The 24,678-nt window shown below is 45.3% G+C and overlaps 1 protein-coding gene across 1 annotated transcript in view; it reads right to left on the reverse strand.

The window, feature by feature from the left end:
• The window catches only part of LOC137332206 (collagen alpha-1(XXIII) chain-like), a 236,989-nt gene that overhangs the window by 59,733 nt on the left and 152,578 nt on the right, over window positions 1-24,678 (reverse strand). Inside the window, exon 9 of the mRNA XM_067995902.1 lies at window positions 491-511. Within this exon, the coding sequence (XP_067852003.1) occupies window positions 491-511 (21 nt within the window). The remainder of the gene's footprint in view (window positions 1-490; window positions 512-24,678) is intronic.

Below are 24,678 nucleotides of genomic sequence, written 5' to 3' on the forward strand. Positions count from 1 at the left end.
ACCATCATGGATCTCCAGCTTGCCTCCTTCCTCCAGCGCTACCCTTGCCCCTAGAAGGAGCAGCAGATTTTATATCTGCCCCTCTCAAAAAGATTTCTGCCACCACCTCCCCCATCCTCATGTTCATCGAATTCAGGACACAACTTTAACTTAACTCCTGCCTCGCATGCATTTTCCACTCCCACCCAAGCATAACTCTGGTATTGCAGGCTAAATTTACACAGTCCCACGTATGAATAAATATTATAACGTACTGATGTCGCGATTTCCAGCGACTGTAGCACAAGGGTGAATGGAAATTTCGCTCCAATGGCTCAATGGCACTGCCAGCTTTTGGGCAAGGCACGCGGACTTTGAAAATAATGATCCTTAATAGAATGTTTTATTTTTCTCTATCATTCCAAGTAAACTGGAATTTATTTCTGAAAGCTTTTCAAGTAAACATTTCAAAAAGACAAAGGCTAATTATAGGCAGCTGTGCTTTATTTACCTGAAAATCTGTGTGTTGGATCTGAACGTACAAACATTTCAAAAAGACAAAGGCTAACTGTAGGCAGCTGTCCTTTGTTTATACGTTTTAATCAAAAACACTCTAATTAATGCATTGGGTGGAAAGGGGATAACAAGGGAGGGGAATTTTGGAACCTATTTTTCAACAAAAAATGGTGGGGACATGGAAATTGCTCCAATGCAAAAATGTTTTTTAAAAAAGATAAAATGAATAAATATGTAAAGGGATATTGGGTATAATTTTCACAATGTGCACGGAGGCAGGAGGAACACTGTGGGTTTTGCATCCGCCTTAATTGAGCATGACCAATCATGCACTAACTTCTGAGTTCTGTTCATTTTAATTTTCAACACAAGCTCTCGGCCTCAAATGCACTTATTGCTGGCAGCTTGTACAATGAGGGAGTCAAATTTTGTTCACTGCTACAGCAATGTCAAGGGTTGCAGCAGCTACTTAAAAGGGAACCAGTCATTTAGAGGCAAGTAGCCAAATTTAAAGGGCTAGAATAATTGAATTGAAGAATATTATTAGATTGCAAAAATTGTTTTAGGACACAGTACCTGGAAGGCACAAAGTATCTGGCTGAGAGAAAAACACATGGAGGCAACAAAAAAATGGAGGCATGAAATTGAATCTCTGGGGAACTGATAAAGTTGCTTAGAACCATAGCAGCAGACATGGTGGAGCTAGCTGCAGAGCTATTTCATAATCCACTACAAGGAAGTAGAAGGCCACTTCAATCTAGTGGGGGCGAAATTGGGCCGTGTAGCGCTCGATTTTTAGGTGATTTGCGGACACCTAAGTCTTGAAAATGGCGTCCGAGATGCGCGCGCACATTTTTGATGTGAAGTGCGCAGGATGCCATTCTTGGTAAAGGTGGTTGCATAGAAACATAGAAAATAGGAGCAAGAGTAGGCCATTCGGGCCTTCGGGCCTGCTCCGCCATTCAAAATGATCATGGCTGATAGTCTAACTCAGTACCCTGTTCCCGCTTTTTTCCCATATGCCTTAATCTCTTTAGCATTAAGAAATATATCTATCTCCTTCTTGAATACACCTAATGACTTGGCCTCCACTGCCTTCTGTGGTAGAGAATTCCACAGGTACACCACCCTCTGAGTGAAGAAATTTCTCCTCATCTCAGTTCTAAATGGCATACCCCGTATCCTGAGACTGTGACCCCTGGTTCTGGACTCCCCAGCCATCGGGAACATCCTTCCTGCATCTAGTCTGTCTAGTCCTGTTAGAATTTTATATGTTTCGATGAGATCACTTCTCATTCTTCTAAACTCTAGTGAATATAGGCCTAGTCAACCCAATCTCTCCTCATACTTCAGTCCTGCCATCCCAGGAATCAGTCTGGTAAACTTTCGTTGCACTCCCTCCATGGCAAGGACATCCTTCCTCAGATAAGGAGACCAAAACTGCACACAATACTCCAGATGTGGTCTCACCAAGGCCCTGTATAACTGCAGTAAAACATCCCTGCTCCTGTACTCAAATCCTCTTGCAATGAAGGCCAACATACCATTCACCTTCCTAACGAAGGTGCACCTAACGAATGTCGGCAGCATGTAGAGTAGGGGGATTATGACGTAAATCAGTGTGCAATACTCTTTTGAAGCATTTTGGAACTCCATGTTCCAGCCAATGCCCTGTTTTAACCTCACACAGCTGAACAGGACTTAAACAGCATGAAGGACCCCCTACCAGCGTTATTTAAAGGGATCATGAAGTACTTACAGGTTAGTTGCTGGATTATTTTTCTGGCTGCTGGTACAATTGTACGTGTTATTGGAAGTTTCCTATACTTGGCAAAAGTTTCAATTTTCTGTAGAGAGTGGTCTGGCTGGTCTTGCAGTACTTTTAGTGGCATTTAAAATATAATGCTGAAAAAAGTTGCTTACAGACCTGGGTGGCCTGTTAGGGTTTCCTCTGGGAATTGAACATGACTGGGAGAATGAAGAGAGGCCACGCAGAGCAGGACAAGCTGCTAGAAGAGGGAGGAAGAGGAGGCGCAGGGCACTCAGCAGGAGGCCATATCCAAGGAGGGTCTTCAGGGAGCAATTCTCTTACCTCTACCTCAGCAATGACCAGTGCATCAGACATCCGCAGTTCACTAAAGAGGTCGTGACTGAAATTTGTCAATTGCTACAGCCATAACTGCAGCCTCAAAGCAGGGCAAGGACAGCATTGCCTGTAGCTGTCAAGATAACCCTTAATTTTTATGGCTCTGGCTCCTTCTGGCTGCTGGAGATATAAGCAACATCTCGCAGTTTGCAGTGCACTGCTGTATTAGGGAGGTCAATGAGGCTCTGTACGCAATGAGAAACAGATTCATCTCATTACCTCTTGCCAGAGACAAGCAGGAGGAGTGAGCACAAAGGTTTGCTCGCATTGCAGGCTTTCCCATGGTGCAGGGTGCCATTGACTGCACGCATATTGTCATGCGTGCTCCACATCTGAACTCTGCTATATTCATGAACAGAACATAAGAAATAGGAGCAGGAATAGGCCATACGGCCCCTCAAGCCTGCTCTGCCATTCAATCAGATCATGGCTGATCTTCAACCTCAACTCCACTTTCCTGTCCGATCCCCATATCCTTTGATTCCCCTAGAGTCCAAAAATCTATCTATCTCAGCCTTGAATATACTCAATGACTCAGCATCCACAGCCCTCTGGGGTAGAAAATTCCAAAGATTCACAACCCTCTCAGTGAAGAAATTCCTCCTCATCTCAGTCTTAAATGGCCGACCCCTTATTTGGTGACTATGCCCTCTGGTTCTAGACTCTCCAGCCGGAGAAACATCCTCTCAGCATCTACCCTGTTAAGCCCCCTCAGAATCTTATATGTTTCAATGAGATAAAGGGATTCCACTCCCTCAATGTGCAGCTGGTGTGCGACCACAAACAGCGCATCATGCAGGTCAATGCCCGCTATCCTGGCAGCAGTCATGATTCCTTCATTCTGTGGCAGTCCAACGCGCCACCTATATTTCAACCAGTACGGCAAGTCAAAGGCTGGCTACTGGGCGACAAGGGTTATCCCCTCATGACATGGCTCATGACTTCGGACCAGAACGTGTGCATATGTGCACAGCAGGTCTACGAGAGCTATGCTGCCACACGGAACATCATAGAGCACACCATAAGCATCCTCAAGCAACGCTTCCGCTGTCTGGACCCCTCTGGAGGAGCCCTGCAGTACTCAGCTGAGCGGGTATCACGGTTTGTCATTGTATGCTGCATGCTGCACAACCTCGCCATTTTGAGGGAGCAGCCCTTACCGCCGCCTATCCGACGAAAAGCTGAGCAAGAGGTGGAGGAGGAGGAGGAGGAGGAGGAACTGGAGGAAGTGGAGGAGGAGGCAGGGAGGCTACAAAGTACACAGGCCCCATCTGCCAGGACTCTGCATGATCAGATTATTAATGAGCGATACCAGTAACCTCAACGACACCTCCCCATTCACCAACAGTCCCACTCTCCTTACCTTTCCTCTCCCACATGACCATCAAATTGTCCTCCTTATGATTACATGTCGCTTTCCCCCTCAGCTCATTGCAGAAATAAAAACCACCACCAAATGCAAATTCAAATCCACATTTATAAATTAGCACATGAAGTGATGCAAACAAAATGAGACTATTCGCCCTTGTCCATTCCCTTAGCGCCTGTTGTTTGTGTGCCTTTACCTTTCCAAGTGCTCCGACGAGGTGCATTCCTAGTGGCTGGAGCAGGGGTGGTGGAAGGCTGCTGACCTTCAATTGGCTGGCTGACAGGCAGCAGCAAGGGCACTGGCAGAGTGGCAGGGGTGGGAGCAGGAATGCAGTCATCCTGAGAGAGGACAGCAGGTTCGTCTTCCATAGCACCACTGCCACTCTCCCGCGGCGCGCCTCAGCAATTCTGGTGATCTGCTGGAGAAGAGATTGCTGGACTGCTGTGAAGCCCTGTTCCACAGTGGAATCCAGAGCCACGAAGGCAGCAACCTGAGCTTCCAAGGCAGAAGCCTGAGCTTAGATGGCAGATGTTTGGGCTGCAATGGAAGCTATGACATAGGTCATCAGACACTGTATCATGGTGGGTTCCACAAGTGCTCCTTCAGTTCTTTCCTGCTCCCTACTGTTGTGTGAAACCTTCTCCTGCAAGAAAGAGGGAAGTGTGTCAGTGAGTGTCGTGCAAGATGTTTGGGTGATGTGGCTGTCATAGTTGAATAGCTGCCAGTGTGTGTGACCTGTGAGTTGTGGGTGTGTGGCTTGCAACAGTGATAACATGCGAGGATGAGATGAAGTATCTGAATTGAAGAGTTATGTACTGATTGAAAGAGATTGTTGGTAGGAAGGTGATGGGGGGTGTAGTGCATGGAGCAGTGGATGCGGCTAGTGGTGCAGTTGGTAGGAGATGTCACTTGACAGTTGAACTCACTCACCTTAACCACTCATGTCAAATCATTGAACTTCTTCCTGCACTGCATCCACGTTCTTGGCGCTATGCTCCTGGCATTGACCTCATCCGCTATTTCCTCCCATTGCCTCTTGAGCATATGTCTAAAGGGCCTCTTGCCCCCCTGAAGATACAGAATGCCCCTCCTTCTATCCGCCTCTTGCACCAAGGCCTCTAGTGCATCATCAGAGAACCCTGGTGCACGCTCTCTTGCAGGCGCAGCCATTCTTCTAACTATCAGAGCCCAGGAATCACTTCTCACACAACTCCCACCACTTCCCGCAGCCATAGTGCACCTCCCCTTCAAGAGGTGCAGGCTGCCTTTAAGTAGTGCTAGCCACTTCCAATATCAGGGTCCCCTGCAGATGCATGCAGCTAATCAACAGCGCAGGTAGTGCTGGCTGAATGCAGCAATCATTTAAATCATCAGGCAATACGAATGTTACGTGCTACTTACATCGCAACCAACTGGCACGGGTTAATCGCGCACCGTGATCTCAGTGCCCATTTTCGGGGGTTATCCAATTTAACCCCCAATGTGTTTAGCACTGACCCTTGGAGCCAACCACCTCATGACTCCTTCCATTACAGTAATGTGGTGGTTAAGACATTGGACTGGCAAACCAGAGGTTGCGAGTTCAAATTTCACCAGGTCAAGTTGTGAAACTGAATTCTATAAACCTGGTAATTTATGTGCTAGCATTAGGAAGAATGGCCATGAAGGCTGCCTGTTTGTTGTAAAAAGCCAATTGATGTCCTTCGAGGAAAAGAACCTGCCATCCCTACCTGTTCTGGCCTATATGTATGGAGCTGACTCTTAATGATACTCAATTGTAAAACAGATGACATATTAAAAGTCCTCCTTCCTAATATATGGGGACAGCTCTACTTAAGCAACAACCTGACAGTCATATCTATCAGGCAACATCCCAGACTTCAACACTATCCCTGGGCAGAACAGGGGTACAGTGGTATACAGGCAGGTGGGAGTGGCCCTGGAAGCCTCCAACATTGACTCTGGCTTCAGATAAAGAATTGTAAACAATTTTACAACACCAAGTTATAGTCCAGCAATTTTATTTTAAATTCACAAGCTTTCGGAGGCTACCTCCTTCCTCAGGTGAACGATGTGGATGTTATCTCCACATCAGATAAAGAAGACAGCTTACTGCTCTCTCTCAGCTGACAAATGAGTATTCCTCCATGTTGCTCTGAGCTCTTACTTCCCTCAGTACTTCTATGTGCACTGTGCCCCCACCTATAATGGGTCTATCCTGCTGGCCATCAGTAGCAATTTCCATGGAGGAAATATAGATGAGAGCAACGGCCTAGAATATACAATGGGTGAGGGGCTTCAGTGTCCACCACTGTCCAAGTCTTAAAGGACATAGCTGCTAGACAGTGTCAGGTAAAAAAGTAATAGCCTCAATGACTTACCTGTTGCAGACATGTCTGTCCATGATAGAACTGGTAAAAGCGATTGCCGCACAGATGCAGGTAGTCCTATGTTGTAGCTTCACAGTCATTGTGAAGACAAAGTCTCATATCTAGAATGAGGCCACCCTCAATTACGTAGTGTAGTATACCTCTGTGCTTAGTGAACAGGTCCAACATCCTAAAACTAGCTATTCATGAGGCACTGTGAATCATCAAAAGCAACAGAATTGTATAACACCACAATCTGTAACCTCAAGGCCCAGTACATCCCTCAATCCTCCATTGCCATCAAGCTGGGAGACCAACCCTGGTTCAATGGCAAGTGTAGAAGGGCTTGCCAGGAGCAGCACAGGCATACCTTAGAATAAGGCACCAACCTTGTCAAGCTACAACACAAGCCATAGGCAAAGCTCCTCCTTTTGAGGTCCCCACCATTATTGATGCCAGCATCCAACCAATTCAGTTCATTCCATACGATATTAATAAGTGTAATGAGTAGTTGAACGTACCAGACACAGCGAAAGTTTTGGGCCTTGATAATATCCCAGCTGAAGACCAGTGCACCAGATCTAGCCAACCTTGCAGCCAAGCTATTTCAGTATAACTATTATATTGGCATCTATCCGACAAAAAGCAGGACAAATCTAACCCAGCCAATTACTGCCCTTTCAGCCTCCTCCCGATCAGCAGCAAAATGTCATCAAGTGACACCTACCTACAACCACCCAGGTCCAGATCTCATCACAGCCCTGATCGAGACATGGATGTAAGAGTCTAAGTGAGAGTAGCTGTCCTTGACATCAAAGCATCATTGACTGAGTATGGCACCAGGGAACTCTAGCAAAACGGAGGTCAACAAGTGTCAAGGGGAAAGTCCTCCAGTGGCTGGAGTCATACTTGACATGCAGGAGGATTGTGGTGGTTCTGAGAGACCAATCATCAGAGCTCCTGGACATTGCTGCAGGAGTTCCTCAGGGCAGCATTCTCAGCCTTGGCCCAAACATCTTCAGCTGCTTCATCATAAGTCAAAAGCGGGGCTGTTCGCTAACCAAACCACAGTATTCAGATACATTCACAACATGGCTGATTATGAAACAACTCAAATCAGTTTACAGCAGGACCAGGAGAGCATCTAGGCATGGCCAGACAAGTGGCAGATAATCACCAGCTCCAAGAAAAGGCCCAACCACTTCCCCCTTAACCTTGAATGGCACCATCATCACAGAGTACCCTGAGGAGCCTAATTGGGCTAGCTATATTAACACCATGGCTATAAGAGCAGAGCAGAGGCTAGGTACTTTTCAACGAGTGGCTCACCTCCTGACCCTTCAATGTCTCTTCGCCAACTGCAAGGTTCAAGTCAGTAGTGTGATAGATTCAGTGGCAACAACACTCAAGATGTTCAACACCATCCAGGACAAAACAACCCGTTTGATCTATGCTGCTGCCACCCAATATCCACCTCTTCACCACTAGCATACTGTGACTGCAGTATGTACTATCTACAGCATGCACTGCAGCATCTCACTAAGCTTACTTTAAAAGTACCTCCCAACCCCATGATGTCTACCACTGAGAAGGAAAAGAGCAGCAATATCATGGGAACACAGTCACCTCTATGTTGTCCTCCAAGTCACACATCATCCTGATTAGGACAAATATCACCATTTTATTGCAGGCTCAAAACCCTGGAATACCCTAGCTAACACCATAGTCGGAGCACCATCAGCAGAACGACTGCAGTGGTTCAAAGAGAAGGTCCAACATCACCTTTTCAGGGAAAGTGAGGATGGACAATAAATGTAGCCCCGACAGCACTGCCCAGATCCTGAAAACCATAAAAAAAAACTGGCAATGATAGGTTCGGCTGTAACCTCCAGTCCCTCCACTGTCTCTATGCCTGATCTCCACCAAAAATAAGAGCAGAATTTTGTGGGGCTTTTATATTTAAGCCCCAAAAATTGCTCGCTGTCTTTCTCATAAAGAGAAAGATTTTTTTTAACTAAATTTGGAGTCAAAACGATGAGCAGAGGAGCTGGTTGTCACAACAGACAACCAAAAGGAAGCCAATATTCAAATTCATCTTCCAGCTTTATTCAAATCATTTGGAAAACCAAACTGAAATCCTCTTCAACTTATCCAGAAATACATTTCCAATTAAAGATATTTGTTTTTGCTTTCTAAATGTTGGCAAAAGAAACCATGGGTACTGTTAATCACGTGTTGACTAACTGCCTATGAGGTAAAAACTAAGCAGTTCATAATAGAATAGAAAAGTTGTTAATATTTTATATCTAAAACTTAAGATTTCAATCTGTACATTGATTTGAAGTCTTTTGGCAAAAGCAAAGAAGCTCATAAATTCCTTTAGGAACCTTTCTACTTCCACTCAGAGAAACCTACTGATGCATGTTGGAAAATTCTGCATGTTTCACGTGCTCAAAACTCACAGATGTGATTGTTAACTCCCTTCAACTATACTGGGCAAAAATATAAAATTGAAGCTTAGGCTTTTGAGACAGACTGAGGCCTTGAAGTAAAAACTTTAATGAAGGTATTAAAAGACACAAAAAAATTTAACTGAAAGCACCAAATCATGATATTGTGAAATATGTAATTTTTTAATGTTTTTATTTCATTTCGAAGCTTACTTTGAACCTTAGAAATTTCAGTTACTGATAAAGACATGGGCCAGGATTTTGACTAGGAGCTGGGAAGGGGGCCGGGGTGTTGAACCGCGGATGGAAAACCCAGAAGTATGGGTTCCCTGGATGATTTTAACGTAAGGACATTTTCTTTTGTTGGTTTCCTGTCCAACAGGCCGACCTGATTGACAGGCTGGTCTCAGTCTGACAGGAGTAGGGCAAGGAAGAGGAAGTGAAAAGGTAAGTGTTCAGTTAAGTCTTAGATTGTATGGATGGGGGGGGGGGGGCACCAGGGGGCATGGGGGAGGGTCAGTCATTAGGGAGGGATTGGGAGTCATTGCAGGGGTCTGCAATTGTCGGGGAGGGAGGCCCGCGATCATTGGAGGGGGGGGGGTGGGTCGCTGCAGGTAGCTTGTTGGGCCTGGGGGAAGCATTCCCGTTTCTCCGGGTCCACAAGCTGTGCCAGAAAGGCACCTATCTTCAGTTTCGGGCCTTCTCGCCTCCTCTCACGCGGCATGAAGGAGAAGGCCCGGGAATCCCGGCCCCCAGTGATTGAAATTGCAAAACCTTTCAAAATGGAGGCCCACAACCTCCTTGAAAGGTTTTAATGACCAACCCGCCTCCTGAGAGCGGGTTGGTTGCCGTATCTCGTCCAGCCCCGGTGAAAACCAGAAATGGGTGTATTGGAGGCGGGTCTGAAATTGTTGCAATTTTCAATGCCCCCCCCGCCTCTATCCCACCTGTTTTTCCCTGTTAAAATCCTGCCCATGGTGATGACTTTTTTCAAAATGCACTCAGTGATTCTCTTGGTTTACCGTCTTTCTTCTATTGATAGGTTCTCCTGTCTGGTCATTCAGGACCTGAATAAGACTTTTCTTGATTTTGATTTGTATATTCCCTACTCTTCAGTTCCGATTTGCTGCTATTTTACTTTGAGACAAGTGTGTAAAGTTGAAAAGGAGGAATGGCTATGGGAAACTGGAGACAGAACACAACTGAAAACAGAGGTTTGGAACCACAGAAGAGCAGGATGAAAGCAAATCGCCTGATTTAATTTATCCACACCCTATTTATTTAATTAATGAACATGAGGCCACATTTTTATGAAGGCATTAAAAAACAGATGACAATTCAATTGGTAAATTTAATTATGCTATTGTGAAATATACAATTTCTTGATGTTTTAAATAAGATAAAAGCATTATTTTTAATATTAGAAATTTCAATTACTGAGAAAAAATTGCAGAAGAAAATCTTTTCAATAATTTTTTTTTTAAGTACTTTGATTGGTTCACCTTCCTAGTGCAGGTTTAATATAATAGAAGATAGATGTGTGATAGCCAAATGTTTACATACAGATTACAATTGACAGTACGGCACAAATGTTGACAACTTGTAAATGTTGACAGATACTGCATGGCAGAAACATTGTGACACAGGAAGTCAGTCTAATGTGTACAAGAAGTGCATTCCTTGCGCAAAAACTGGATCACCTGTTGCTTTCTGATGGGAGGCTGGAGGAAATAGGGCCCGATTTTAGCACCCACTATCGGGTGCGTTCTCGGCGGGGGGGCCTCGAAAATCGGAAAATCCAGGATCCCGAACGGATCCTGCCTCAATCCCGCCCACTTCCGGGTTCCCCGCTGACGCGCCGGCGTGCGCGTGCAGCCCCCGCTGGTGGGAATCCCGCAGGCAATTAAAGCCAGCGGGATGCCACTTGAGAGTATTTATACTGGTATTTCAGGTCATTGACTGACCTGATTAAGGGACTGTGTGTGATTTTGGATCAACATGGGACTGTTTCCCACACTGGGGGAAACACTCCCAGATCGAATGGACGTGTTGCAGCTGTCAGCCTGTGGCAGCTGCAAAGGTCCATTTGACAGGGGGGAGGGGGGGGGGCGGGGGGAGACCCTCACCCATTGCAGGAGGCCACTCTGTCACTTGGGACAAAGTTTGGCCTCCACCACCACCCTCCTCCTGACGGTCAAAGTCACCAACCTGCACACTTACCCCGGGGTCCGGAGACATGCGGACCCCCTCAGATGTACATCTTGCGGATGGGGGCCGCCGTAGCTGCAGTCATGACCTCCTCGGAGGGCGAACAGTATCACCAGCCTCACCAGCCTTGCCATCCACGCCGTCCACCTCTGACACGTGGAGCTCCACAACAGAGTGCTGTGACACATCGGCCTGCACAGCAGGAGGGAGGGCAACCGCAGAGAGAGATGTGTCGCAGAGGGCACTACCCTCGCCACAGGGTCCACAGACCGAGGCTCAGCCTCCTGGACCTCTCTGAACAGCAGTGCACACGGAGGCTCAGAGTCACTCGACATGTAGCCGTGGACATCTGCAGCCTCTTTCATGCCAAACTGCTCCTGGCTGGCCCGTGCACCATCTTCCGACCTGTCGCTGTCAAAGTCACCACTGCCCTCTTGAACTTCTCCTCCGCAGCCTTCCAGGGTGCAACCGGGGACATCGCCGATGTCTCTCAGTCGTCTGCGCAGAAGAGCCCTGCAAATACACCTACACCCACTCTGCAGTGACACAATGGGTGGCATCAGTGGTGGGTCCTCATTGTGATACCCAGGAGCAGGCATTATTGCACAAACCGGACAGGATTCGCGGAGACATGGCAGTGGTGGTGCCAATATAATGTGTGATGTGAGTTGTTCTGAAATTCAATATAAGTAACAACCATGACAAACCCTCAAACACCCTTGTGCATCCCCTTCATGCTCACGACACGTTTGCCTTACGCTGCCTACTGCACATATGTGATGCATGCCCTGTGGCTGCAGCACAGGTGGTGGCAGGTTGAGTGAGGCTGGCCATGAGAGAGATGCACGAGAGGGTGAGTATGGGATAGAGCCATGAGATTGTATGAGGATTGGGTTGTGTGGTAGTGGCGGGATGAGTACTGGTGAGGTGAGTAGGTGCAGGTAAGATGAGGATGGGGTTTGAGTGGTTATGAGGGGTGATGTGACAGAGTAGTGTTGGCAGTGCTGAAGGTGATGTGGGGTGGGGGCAGTGATGTGGCAGACGGAGTGTAGGGGAAAGACTACGTGTACTCACTGTGGCTGACCTACTGAGGTCATTGGACCGCCTCCTGCAGTGTGTGCAGGTGGGCGATATGTTGGTGGTGCAGGTGACCACCTCTGCCACCTCGAGCCAGGCCTTCCTGGTGGCGGAGGCGGGCCGCTTCCTCCCGCCCGCCGGGTGGAAGATCTCTGTCCTCCCCCTCCTCCTCACCCCATGTATTGATACCTGGGGTGAGGCATCATTAAACTGGGAGCAGCCTTCTCCCTGGGCTGCTCCGTGCTGTAATTTTTTCTATTTTCTGCAGCATCAGTCAGTGGAGGACTGCCCCTTTAAATAGAGCGCCTCCAGCTGACAGATCTTACTGCGCATGTGCAGACCGCCCGACGCGCAGATCAGCAGCGGGGAACCCGGAGGAGCAGGTAAGTGGTTCCAATTAGTGGGTTGCCTGCTGCGATCGCGCGGGAAACCCACTAATTTCACCGGGCGCGTTACCAACGTGCCCGCTTGCCCATCCGCCGGGAACCCGCACCCCTGGTAAAATCGGGCCCATAGTGTCTTATAAAAAAGTAACCATGGGCTGTTAGTGTCAGTAAGTGAGAGGTTATAATATTTTGGGAGGGTTACTGGTTATATGATGATTTGGGAGTTGGTGTAAAAGTAGTTTTGGGGTTGAGGAAGTGAAATGTAATGCAGGTATTACAAATTTTGGGTCTGCTCTATTTTCTTGGGTTCATCATCACCGGTCACTCCTATAACCAGACCTCGTATCCTCTATAATCTGGATTCTATCATCTGGGGTTGTTCTCCTTAGAGCAGAGAACGTCAAGAGGAGATTTGATTGAAGTGTTCAAAATCATGAAGGCTTTAGTTAAACTAAACAAAGAGAAACTGTTCCCATTGGCAGAAGTGTCAAGAACCAAAGGACATAGATTTAAGGTGATTGCAAAAGAACCAAAGGCGACATCAGGAAAACCTTTTTACGCAGTGAGTGGTTATGATCTGGAATGTGCTGCCTGAAAGGGTGGTGGAAGCAGATTCAATCATGGCTTTCAAAAAGGAATTGGATAAATACTTGAAGGGAAAAAATTTGCAGGGCTACAGGGAAAAAGCAGGGGAATGGGACTAACTGGATTGCTCTTACAAAGAGCCAACATGGGCTTGATGGGCCAAATGACCTACGTCTGTGCTGTAACCATTCTATGATTCTATGATCTCGCACAAGGCACCATGTGGATCGAACAGCAGTCCAGTGAGATGAGACCAATCGTAAACAGAAACTAGTTTATTTTACATGAAATATTTGAATCATAAAAATAAAATGCACAACTTTATCCTTTTGTATAGGCCTAACTCATTTCCCAAGTTATCAGTCTGATTGGCTCTATCCTTACTCTTATAGGACACATGCATTCATGTTTCAGTCTCGACTTTCCTAGCCTCCTTCACTGGCTGGCAAAAAAGCGAGACCTCTCTGTATCTCTTACTGTTCCACACTCAAACTGCAGACTCATTTGTCCAAAGAGAGATGGACAGACAAAGCTGAACTCCCTCAGCTCTCTATGTAGCTAACTGGAATGTTGACCTACCAATCAAATGTACCATCTTAAATTGATGACCTCTCATCACTGACTCCCCAGCCAGAGGAAATAGTCATTCCATATTTACTCTATCAAGGCCTTGCTTTTTAAAAATTCTATTAAATTTCCTCTTAGTCTTCTGTGCTCCAAAGGCAATAGCCCCATATCACATAAAACATACAGCACAGAAACAGGCCATTCGGCCCAATTGGTCCATGCTCCACATGAGCCTCCTCCTATCCCTCTTCATCGAACTCTATCAGCATAACCTTCTATTCCTTTCTCCTTCATGTGATTATCTAGCTTCCCCTTAAATGCATCCTTGCTATTCACCTCAACTACTCCTTATGGTAGCCAGTGCCACATTCTAACCACTCTCTGGGTAAAGAAGTTTCTCCTGAATTCCCGATTGGATTTATTAGTGACTATCTTATATTTATGGCCCCTAGTTTTTGTCCCCCCGCAAGTGGAAACGTCTTCTCTAAGTCTATCCTATCAAATCCTTTCATAATCTTAAAGACCTATATCAGGTCATCCCCTCATCCTTCTCTTTTCTAGAGAAAAGAGCCCCAGCCTGCTCAATCTTTCCTGATAGGTATAACCTTTCAGTTCTGGTATCTCTCTTGTAAATCTTTTTTGCATCTTCTCCAGTGCCTGTAGTCCTTTTTATAATATTGAGACCAGAACTGTACACAGTACTCCAAGTCTAACCAAGGTTCTATACAAGTTTAACATAAGTTCTTTGCTTTTCAATTCTATCCCTCTAGAAATGAACCCCAGTGCTTTGTTTGCTTTTTAATGGCCTTATTAACCTGCGTCGCTACTTTTAGTATCTCACATCTCTCCTTATAACTACAGTTTCCTATCTCTAGCATCACCCTGGTGAATCTATGCTATATGTTTTCTATGGCTTTAACGTCCTTTCCATAATGGGGTGGCTTAACCAATGTTTTGTACAAATTTATTACTTATTTATTCTTGTACTTTATGCCTCTATTTATAAAACCCAAAATATTTTTTATGGATTTATCTAACTGCACTTACACTTTCAGGAAATTATGTATTTGAGCCCATGGATCTCTTTGTTCATCCACATCCTTTAGTGTCTTCCCATTTTGTGTATACTCTCATTCCTTGTCTTTCCTCACAAAATACATTACCTCACATTTATTCACATGAAAGTGCATCTGTCGACTGTCTGCCCATTCCGCTAACTTGTCTACGTCTTCCTGAAATCATTTATAGTCCTCCGCACTGTTTGCCCAACCCTTACTTTCGCGTCATGCAAATTTCGAGATTGTGCTCCTATGCCCAAGCCCAAATCAGCGTATACACTGAGCAAAAGTGGACCCAGCAATGACCCCTTGTGTACACCATTTCATGACCTTTTTCTACTCATTTACCCAACTCTGCTTCCTAAACATCAACTAATTTAATATCCATGCTGCTACATTTCCACATACCATATAATAAGCCTCTTATGAGACACCTGATTGAATGTCCTCTGAAAATCCATATTTCCTTTGTTTTGTTGATAGAAAATCTAAATATTCTGTCCCCGAGTTTCATTAAGTTTGGGGCATATTGGAAGCAATTTCAGAGTGGGTGGGACCAGGGACAAGTGAATTTGGGGCAGGAACCAGGTATACCAGAAATCCAATGAGGATCCAAAAAGAAGAAGGGGCAAATACTTTCTGTACTCACCTCTTTCTGAGCAGTAATAATGGAATGATGTCATGGGCTGAATTCTATTTTGTGTTCTTGCCTGAAATTGGGTGGGATAGCAGCAGATAATGATCGAAAATTTGGGTGGTAAGGCCTATGACCGCCTCACAGCTGATGCATTAACCTTCCTCTGCCCCTACCATAATTGCCACAAGCCACTCCTTCCCTACCTGCTGCGTAAAGATGGTGATGAGGTTGGGGTCCCCAGTTGATTTCTGACTTGCTGGTCTGTGTTATCACTGTGGGGAAAGAGGTGGTAAGCCCCGGGATGTGGTGGTGATAGCCCTGAGGTGCCAACATTGAGGAAGTAGAAGCCTGCTCTAACCTTGGGCATCAATCTCCAGCATATTTTGGGATGCTCTGCCCTTTAACCAGCCAGCAGACTCATCTGGTGCTGTAGCTATGGGAATTTCACTGTGAGGCCACCATGCATTCCAGATAAATCCCGACCCAGGAAACTGTGTGGGGGTGGCGGCAATGTCAGAGGGATGGGCAGAAGTTTCACCCCTCTGGAACATTGCACCTGGGAGGAGAATCATGGTCCTTATTCCCTTTAGAATGCATCCATACCTCTGCAGTTGTTCATTTACCCAATCATTTTCTCACCTCCACCTTTGATATCCTTTTCCCTGGGAAATTGCAACAGTTTTACCATTCAGGTTGTTCCCCATTATACAGTTCCATTATGCTCCCTCAAGTCCGTTGGGCACAGATTTGAGTGTATCTGGCACACAGCTGGTTTAGTCAGCCATTGCCAGATCTAGCTGGACCACATCAACTCCACAGAGCCTTACTATCTTCTGTCAAAACCACCCAGTACTTTAAGAACATATGAAATAGGAGCTGGAATAGGCCTTATGGACCCTCGAGCCTGCTCCACCATTCAATAAGATCATGCCTGATCTTCGACCTCCACTCCACTTTCCTGCTGACCCCCATATCCCGTGATTCCCCATGAATCCAAAAGTCTATCGATCTCAGCCTTGAATATACTTAATGACTGAGCATCCACAGCCCTCTGGGGTAGAGAATTCCAAAGATTCACAACCCCCTGAGTGAAGAAATTCCTCCTCATCTCAGTCCTAAATGGCCAACCCCTTATCCTGAGACTATGCCCCCTAGTTCTAGACTCTCCAGCCAGGGGAAACAGCCTCTCAGCATCTACCCTGTCAAGCCCTCTCTGAATCTTATGTTTCAATGAGATTGCCTCTCATTCTTCTAAACTCCAGAGACTATAAGCCCATTCTACTCAATCTCTCCTCATAGGACAACCCTCTCATCCCAGGAATCAAGCTAGTGAACCTTCATTGCACCCCCTCTAAGGCAAGTATATCCTTCCTTAGGTAAGGAGACCAAAACTGTACACAGTATCCCAGGTGTTATTTCACCAAAACCCTATACAATGAGATCACCTCTCATCCTTCTAAACTCCAGAGAATATAAGCCCATTTTTCTCAATCTATCCTCGTAGGACAATCCTCTCATCCCAGGAATCAATCTAGTGAACCTTCGTTGCACCGCCTCCAAAGCAAGTATATCCTTCCTTAGGTAAGGAGATGAAAACTGTACACAGTACTCCAGATGAGATCTTATCAAAGCCCTGTACAATTGTAGCAAGACTTCCTTACTCTTGTATTCCAAACCCCTTGCAGTAAAGGCCAACATTCCATTTGCTTTCCTAATTGCTTGCTGTACCTGCATGTTAACTTTGTGTTTCGTGTACAAGGACATCCAAATCCTTCCGAACACCAATATTTGATAGTTTCTCACCATTTAAAAAATATTCTGTTTTTCTATTCTTCCTACCAAAGTGAGTAACCTCACACTTCCCCACGTTATATTCCATCTGCCATCCTCTTGCCCACTCACCTAACCCGTCTATATCCTTTTGCAGACTCTTTGTGTCGTCCTCACAGCTTACTTTCCCACCTAGTTTTGTATCGTCAGCAAACTTGGATACATTGCACTCGGTCCCTTCATCTAAGTCATTAATATAGATTGTAAATAGCTGAGGCCCAAGCACTGAGCCTTGCAGCACGCCCCTAGTTACAGCCTGCAAACCTGAAAATGAGCCGTTTATTCCTACTCTCTGGTTACCGGACAGAAAAGAATCCTCAATCCATGCTAATATATTACCCCCAATCCCATGAGCCCTTATCTAGTGTAACAACCTTTTGTGTGGCACCTTATCAAATGCCTTTTGAAAATCCAAATATACAACATCCACTGGTTCCCCTTTAATCTACCCTGCTAGTTACATCCTCAAAAAACTCTAGTAGATTTGTCAAACATGATTTCCCTTTCATAAAACCATGTTGACTCTGCCTAATCATATTATGATTTACTAAGTGCCCCGTTACTATGTCCTTAATAATGGATTCCAGCATTTTCCCGACGACTGATGTTAGATTAACTGGCCTGTAATTCCCTGGGACTGTTCTAGAATCTAGGGAATTTTGGAAGGTCACAATCCACTATCTCTGCAACCACCTCTTTTAGAACCCTGGGACGTAGGACATCGGGTCCAAGGGATTTGTTAGCTTTTAGACCCATTAATTTCTCCAGTACTTTTTCTTTACTAATGTAAGTTACTTTAAGTTCCTCACTTTTGTTAGACCCTTGGTTCCCCATTATTTCTGGTATGTTTTTTGTGTCTTCTACTGTGAAGACAGATACAAAATATTTGTTTAACGTCTCTGCCATTTCCTTATTCCCCATTATAATTTCTCCTGTCTCAGCCTCTAAGGGACCCACATTTACTTTCGCTACTCTCTTCCTTTTTATATACTTGTAGAAGCTCTTACAATCTGTTTTTATATTTCTTGTTAGTTTACTCTCATATTCTATTTTCTCCCTCATTATCAATTTTTTGGTCATCCTTTGCAGGTTTCTAAAACCCTCCCAATCCTCAGGCTTAGTACTCTTCTTGGCAGCACTGTAAGCCTCTTTGTTTAATCTAATACTGTCCTTAACTTCTTTAGTTAGCCACAAGTGGATCACTTTTCCCCATGGAGTTTTTATTCCTCAATGGAATGCATATTTGTTGAGAATTATGAAATATTTCTTTAAATGTTCATCATTGCTTATCTACCGTCATATCTTTTAATCCAATTTCCCAATCAACCTTAGCCAACTCGTCCCTCACACCTATATAATTGGCTTTGTTTGAGTTTAAGACTCTAGTTTTGGACTTAAGTACTTCGCTCTCGAACTCAATGTAAAATTCTATCATATTATGATCACTCTTCCCCAGAGGATCCCTTACTATGGAGATTACTAATTAACCCTGTTTCATCACACAATACAAGATCTAAAATAGCCTGGATTTCCTGGTTGGTTCCACGATGTATTGTTCTATGAAACTATCTCGAATGCATTACTTGAACTCGTCTTCCAAACTGCTTTTGCCGATTTGATTTGCCCAATCTATATGAAGATTAAAGTACCCCACGATTATTGCATTACTTTTGTTACAAGCTCCTCTTATTTCTTGATTAATACTCTGCAATGGTATATCTACTGTTGGTGGGAGTAGTTCATAGGCCCCCTAACGTTTTCTGCCCCATGTTATTTCTTATCTCCATCCATACTGATTCTACTTCCTGATCTTCCAAGCCAAGATCCTTTCTCACTACTGTCTTTATGTCATCTTATATTATCAGAGCTCCATTAGGATCATCTTGGAGAGCAAAGGTGACCCCGACTTAATTTCTGCACTATTAACTGCCTCAGTCAATCCTTCTCCTCTGTTCCCAAATGCGAGGAACCCAAATATTTCTTTGTAACCAAAATAGAGACAAACTGTTCAGCTGCCTCTGCTGCTTCCCCATTCCTCTTTCCCACCAAGCCAAATCTCTTCTTTTTGCTCCACAAACCCTTCCTGCCCTACACCTGAACTTCCATCTCCCTCTTTGTTTTTCTCCCATCTTCCCCATGTCCTCTCCAAGCTCACCTCACCTACTGCCTGCTTCTTTGACCCCCTTCCCACTAAACTACTGACCACCCAACTTCCCTTCCCAAACCCCATGCTAGCTGATATTGTGAATGGTTCTCTCTCCTCAGGTACTGCTGCTCCCTTTTAAAACTGCTGCCCATCACTCCCTCCTAAAAACCCCACCTTTGATCCCTGTTGCAAACTACTGCCCTTCCTTCTCAATCTCCTTTTAGTCTCCAAAATCCTTCAACATGTTGTTGCCTCTTAGATCTGTGGCCATCTCTCCTGAAGCTCCCTTTTCAATCCCTCCAATCAGCTTTCTACCCCCAAAACAGCATCGAAGTGGCTCTAACCAAAGTCACAAACAACATTCTCTGGGACTGTGACCACGCTGTATTATCCTTCCTCATCCTTCTCAACCTCTATGCAACCTTTGACAAAGTCAACTATACCATCCTCGTCACATGCCTCTCGTCCACTGTTCAGCTTGATGGGACAGCCTTAGCTTGGTTCCACTCTTACCTATTGGATCATAGCCAGTTCATCTCTACCAGTGGTTTCTCTTCCCACACCTGCACCATCACCTTGGGAGCTCCCCAAGGATCCATCATTGGTCCACTCCTCTTCCTCATTTACAGGCTGACCCTTGGCGGCATCATCCGCAGACATGGGATAGCTTCCACATGTACGCTGACTACACTCAGCTCTACCTCTCCACCAACTCTCTTGACCATGTGCTGTCAGGCTACTTATCCATGATCTATTTTTGGGTAAGCCGCAATTTCGCCTAGCTCAGCACTGGGAAGATTGTAGACATCATCTTTGGTCCCCATCGCAAACTCTGTAACCTCATCACCAACTCCATTCACCCCCTCCCCTGGTCACTGTCTCAGGCTGTTCACTACTTAATCATCCTATTTCATCCCAAGCTAAGCTTCCAACCCCACAGCCTCTCAATCACAAAGACTCCATACTTCCACCTTTGTAATATTGTCTACCTCCACCCCTACCTCTGGCCATCTTTCATTGAAACCTTTGTCCATGCATTTGCCACCTCCAGATTCAACTATTCCAATCCTCTCCTGGTTGGCCACCCATCCTGTTCAGCTCATCCAAAATCCTGCTGCCAATATGCTATCTTGCACCAAGTCCTACTTGACGATCACCCTACTGAATCCATGTTCCTCAATGCCCACCATGACCTCACCTCTCCATATACATATAACCTTCTCCAGTGCTACGACCCCCTCCCCGAATTCTCCGTTCCTCTGACTAAGACATCTTGAGCATCCTCACTCCCTTTGTCCCACCACTGGCGGCCATGCTTTTAGCTGGTTATGCCCCACACTTGAATTCTCCACTTAAACCCCTCTGTCTCCCCACCTCCCTCTCCTCCTTTAAGATCCTCCTTAAAACCCATCTCTTAGATGACTCCCAAAATCTCCTCAGCATCCATTTTTTTCCTTACAGCTCAGTGAAGTGCGGTGGGACATTATTCAATGCTAAAGGTGCTATTTAAATGCAAGTTGTTATAGTATTGGTTGAATATTTGCAACATCTGTAAAGATTATAAAAAGCATAGAGCAGCTCTTAATGTGCTTACATTGAATGAAATAGACCTGTACAGTTGTGCATTCCTGGTTTGATTCATCTGTTTCCACTATACAACTTTGAGTAAAAGTGCAAAATCCCTGCATGTACTTTTAAAATCATCTCGAATGCTGGCAGGGAAAGAGAACAATCCCCAAAACAAACAAGGCTGTGTTTAATTTAACCATGACTGTGACCAGTCAACAAGTCCTTCTGGAACAGACTGTTTTATTCAGTTAATAAACTTCCAAAGAAACATTATGATGATAATTACATTATAACATAGAGCAGGATGCCTCTTTAAAATATGATTCAGATGTGTGGGATTACTGAAATACAAGTTCACGAAAACAAATACAGCAATGGCACGCAAGACTTAAAATTATGCCACATACATATTCTTGATTTTAACCCTGCCCACCCAACGGGAACGGGATGGACGGGTGATAACCTAGTGCGCACGTATGCGTACCGCTGCATTCTCAACATGCTCCTGCCCGCTGCCTTCTTAACCCCACAGTTTTTTGCTTTGCGACAGGCGCTCGCCCAGGCAGGCGGGGGCCTCATGAACATATTGAAATTGGGGTCCTATAACCCAATGCTATTTTAACTAGAAATTTCAGAAGTCACACCCAGTGTCTGACCCGCCAGTAACACCTGGTGGGATTGGTGTTTCAGCGCCACTGACGCCGTATATAACCAGCACTCAGTTGCGGGTTAGTGGATCATAGGATTTTTTTTTTGCTGTCTGATTTTCCCAGGAGAGTTTCCAGCTTCCAGATCACTTCTTTCATACTTTTTTGGCCTTATCAGCTTTCTGAGCTTTTCCTGGGTACAATAATTGCTTGTGTATTTTGGAACGAGGAACACTTGCAGGATGAGGAGCAGCAGCCGCCTCAACATCTAACAGCAGCTGGGCCTATCTGAAGACAGCAAGTGAGGATGACTGCTCGTAGGAGGCCATGTCCCGAACACAGGTGTACAGGCCGAGTCACTTTCTTAGATCTATTTGAAAGGCAGTCCCTCAGGAAGCTGTGCTTTACCCGGCAGGCTGTTGCAGGCCTCTGCAGCCTCCTGCAACAGGACCTGTTGCCTGCTGGACCAGGGGTCCATGCTTTGCAAGTGGCTGTCAAAGTCACCACAGCCCTTAATTTCTTTGCCACTGGTTCTTTTCAGTCTGTTAATGGGCACATCAGCCCGTATCTCCTAGTCTGCAATACTGAGCTGCATTAAGCAGGTCACCGAGGCACTGTTCACCAGGACTCAGCAGTACATCACCATCCCCATTGATGTCAATAGCCAATATGAGAAAGTCAGGGATTTACAGCAGTGCTGGCTTCCCTCACATCCTGGGCATCATTAACTGCACACATGTTGACATTAGGCGCCAGAGCACCAGCCAGCAGCATCTGTCAATAGAAAAGGATACCACTCCATTAATGTCCGATCACAGAAACAGGAACATGCAAGTTTCTGCAAGGTACCCAGACAGCTGTCATAATGCATTTATCCTGACCTCAGCACAGTTAGTGGAAGTTCTGCTATTGCTCATATTGGGATCCTTGCAATGATTCTGGGTGCGTAAACCTGCGAGAGCTGAGAGCCAGTGCTGGCTGCAGACTCCTGCACCGTGGCTGCCGCCAAGGCAGACTGGCACAGCTGATTTCCTGGCTTCATGACAGGTATTGGTTGAGGGGTTACTGATAGAGGGGATGTGCTGACATCTTGAGAGAGGGTAACACGTACCACTCTTAGTGCCACTGCAACTATGGCAGAATATGCAGCACCACTCGGCACAATGTAGCAATACTACAAATGTCACTGTAATTATATAATCTGACAGTGAAAATCTGCTGCAAGCTTTTTTTTTTAAAAAAATGAGTTTTAGAATCAGCATTAAATTCAAATGAAAAGTTTTTTTCTGTGTCCAAACAAAAAAATGAATTTAAAGGTCTGATTGGTCTTTCTGATTCAGATTTGATTTACAGGATAATTAAGGATTAATTCTTCTTGCTGTGGATGCAGTTTAAACCGAATGGTTAATGGTGGGTTCAAGATAGCCTCAGATGGAGGCGTGCAGCTTACGGCAACATTTTCAGAGGCTAATTCAGTATTATAGCTTCAGATGCAGATTTGAATGATGCAAAGAAGCACACTCATGGTGGGAGCAGCAATATTTAGGCAAGTGAAATTTAAAGGGGACAATTAAAAGGAGAACGTCCAAAAAGAGGGACAAAATTCTGAAAGCTTTTGGTAAGGTTCAGAAGGTATCTCAAATCATTTAACAGTCTTTGCTAAGGCTAAAGAGGATAGGGCTAAGAAGTGATAATCAAAAGAGAAGAGAAAGGAAACTCAAGTTGCAGGCAAATGACAGAGCAACCTGGCACCCACCTGCCTGTTTGATAGCTTCTGAAGTGGATGCGGTGCTGTATAAGATGCTTACGAGAAGCACGACCCACTGTGCCACTCCACATCACCATCCGAATAGGTCAGCACTAATGCACACCAGCAAGGAGGTGAAGCCAAGTTTCAGATCACAGCTGACCATTACTATCACTAGATGTGCCAGCTCTATGCTACATGGTAGCTGCAGGTGTCTTTGCAGCTGACACACAGCTCTGCATCTAGCTCTTTGCTAAGATAGTTCAATATGATCAAAATGGCCTATCCAGACCCTGTGAAGACACTTTCTCAGTCACTCCAAGTAGGTGTGTCAAGACCTGCATCATGGCAGGTGTGACTAATCAGGCTATGCTGGCTCTTCATTACACTGGCATGTTTTCTTTCATGCAGTGCCATTGCAAGTAGGACATTTTTCTCTGTTGCACTTGGGGCATGCGACATTTCCAGGCACAGAAAAGTGGAAATGGGGCTGGAGACCCCTTTGTCAGTTCAGTGCCCCCACCAGGCTGGCCTGGAATTTCCACAAGTTTCCAGAATTTGCAAAACTGGATCTGCGGCCGCAATTAGTGCAGGCTTGATGTAAGGATGCTAATGCAGTGGGAGGAGGCATTAGTCACATCCGTCATAATGCCACTAGCCACGCTCCTGTCTCTGTTTCCTCTCAGTGTGTCCATGGGGTGCCCAAACAAGCTGGTGCCAGGGCTTGGGCTGGTACCCTCTACAGACTGGAGGATCCTGGAAGCAATAAGCTCAAAACAGACAGAAGGTAAGGTCCTTTCCTTGTGATTCTAGGATGATATTTGGGCTTTCTGATTTCTGCTGTCCAGCAGCAGCAAGAAGGCCCTGATGCTGGTAAAATTGAGCGTACTCCTTCTTTCACAACCAAAGCACATCTCTGGTATGCTGCGCCTGTCTGGCACCCAGCAGTGGCTATAGGAAAATAGGAATTGCAAGACGAAAAAGGACCAAGGTCCATCTAATTTGCCTTCTTGCGTCCTGGTAGTCGCGTGAAACAAGAATAATGGAGTTGTTGACTAATCATGGCAATCAATTTCTATCAATTAGTCTACAACAGACCCAGACATGAAGCGAAGAAAACCCCAGTGGTGGAACACTAAGAACCATAGGTCCAAAGAACTGTTCCTCTCAAGCATTTACCATGTATCATGCCTCAAATTACTCATAGACTGTATCCCATTAATTTTAATGTCAGGAGATCATAGGCTGGGGGTGGATAATTTGGCATAAATGAAAACAGATCCTAAGATTACTATCATGAATGTAATACTAGAAACTGATGGAATGTTGAATATTAAAATCTATACACTTTAGGGAGGCTGATGCGGGCAATTGTTTAAAATGCATTGTTTT

This window comes from Heptranchias perlo, chromosome 14, assembly GCF_035084215.1.
Source record: "Heptranchias perlo isolate sHepPer1 chromosome 14, sHepPer1.hap1, whole genome shotgun sequence".
In the NCBI taxonomy this organism is placed as follows: domain Eukaryota; kingdom Metazoa; phylum Chordata; class Chondrichthyes; order Hexanchiformes; family Hexanchidae; genus Heptranchias; species Heptranchias perlo.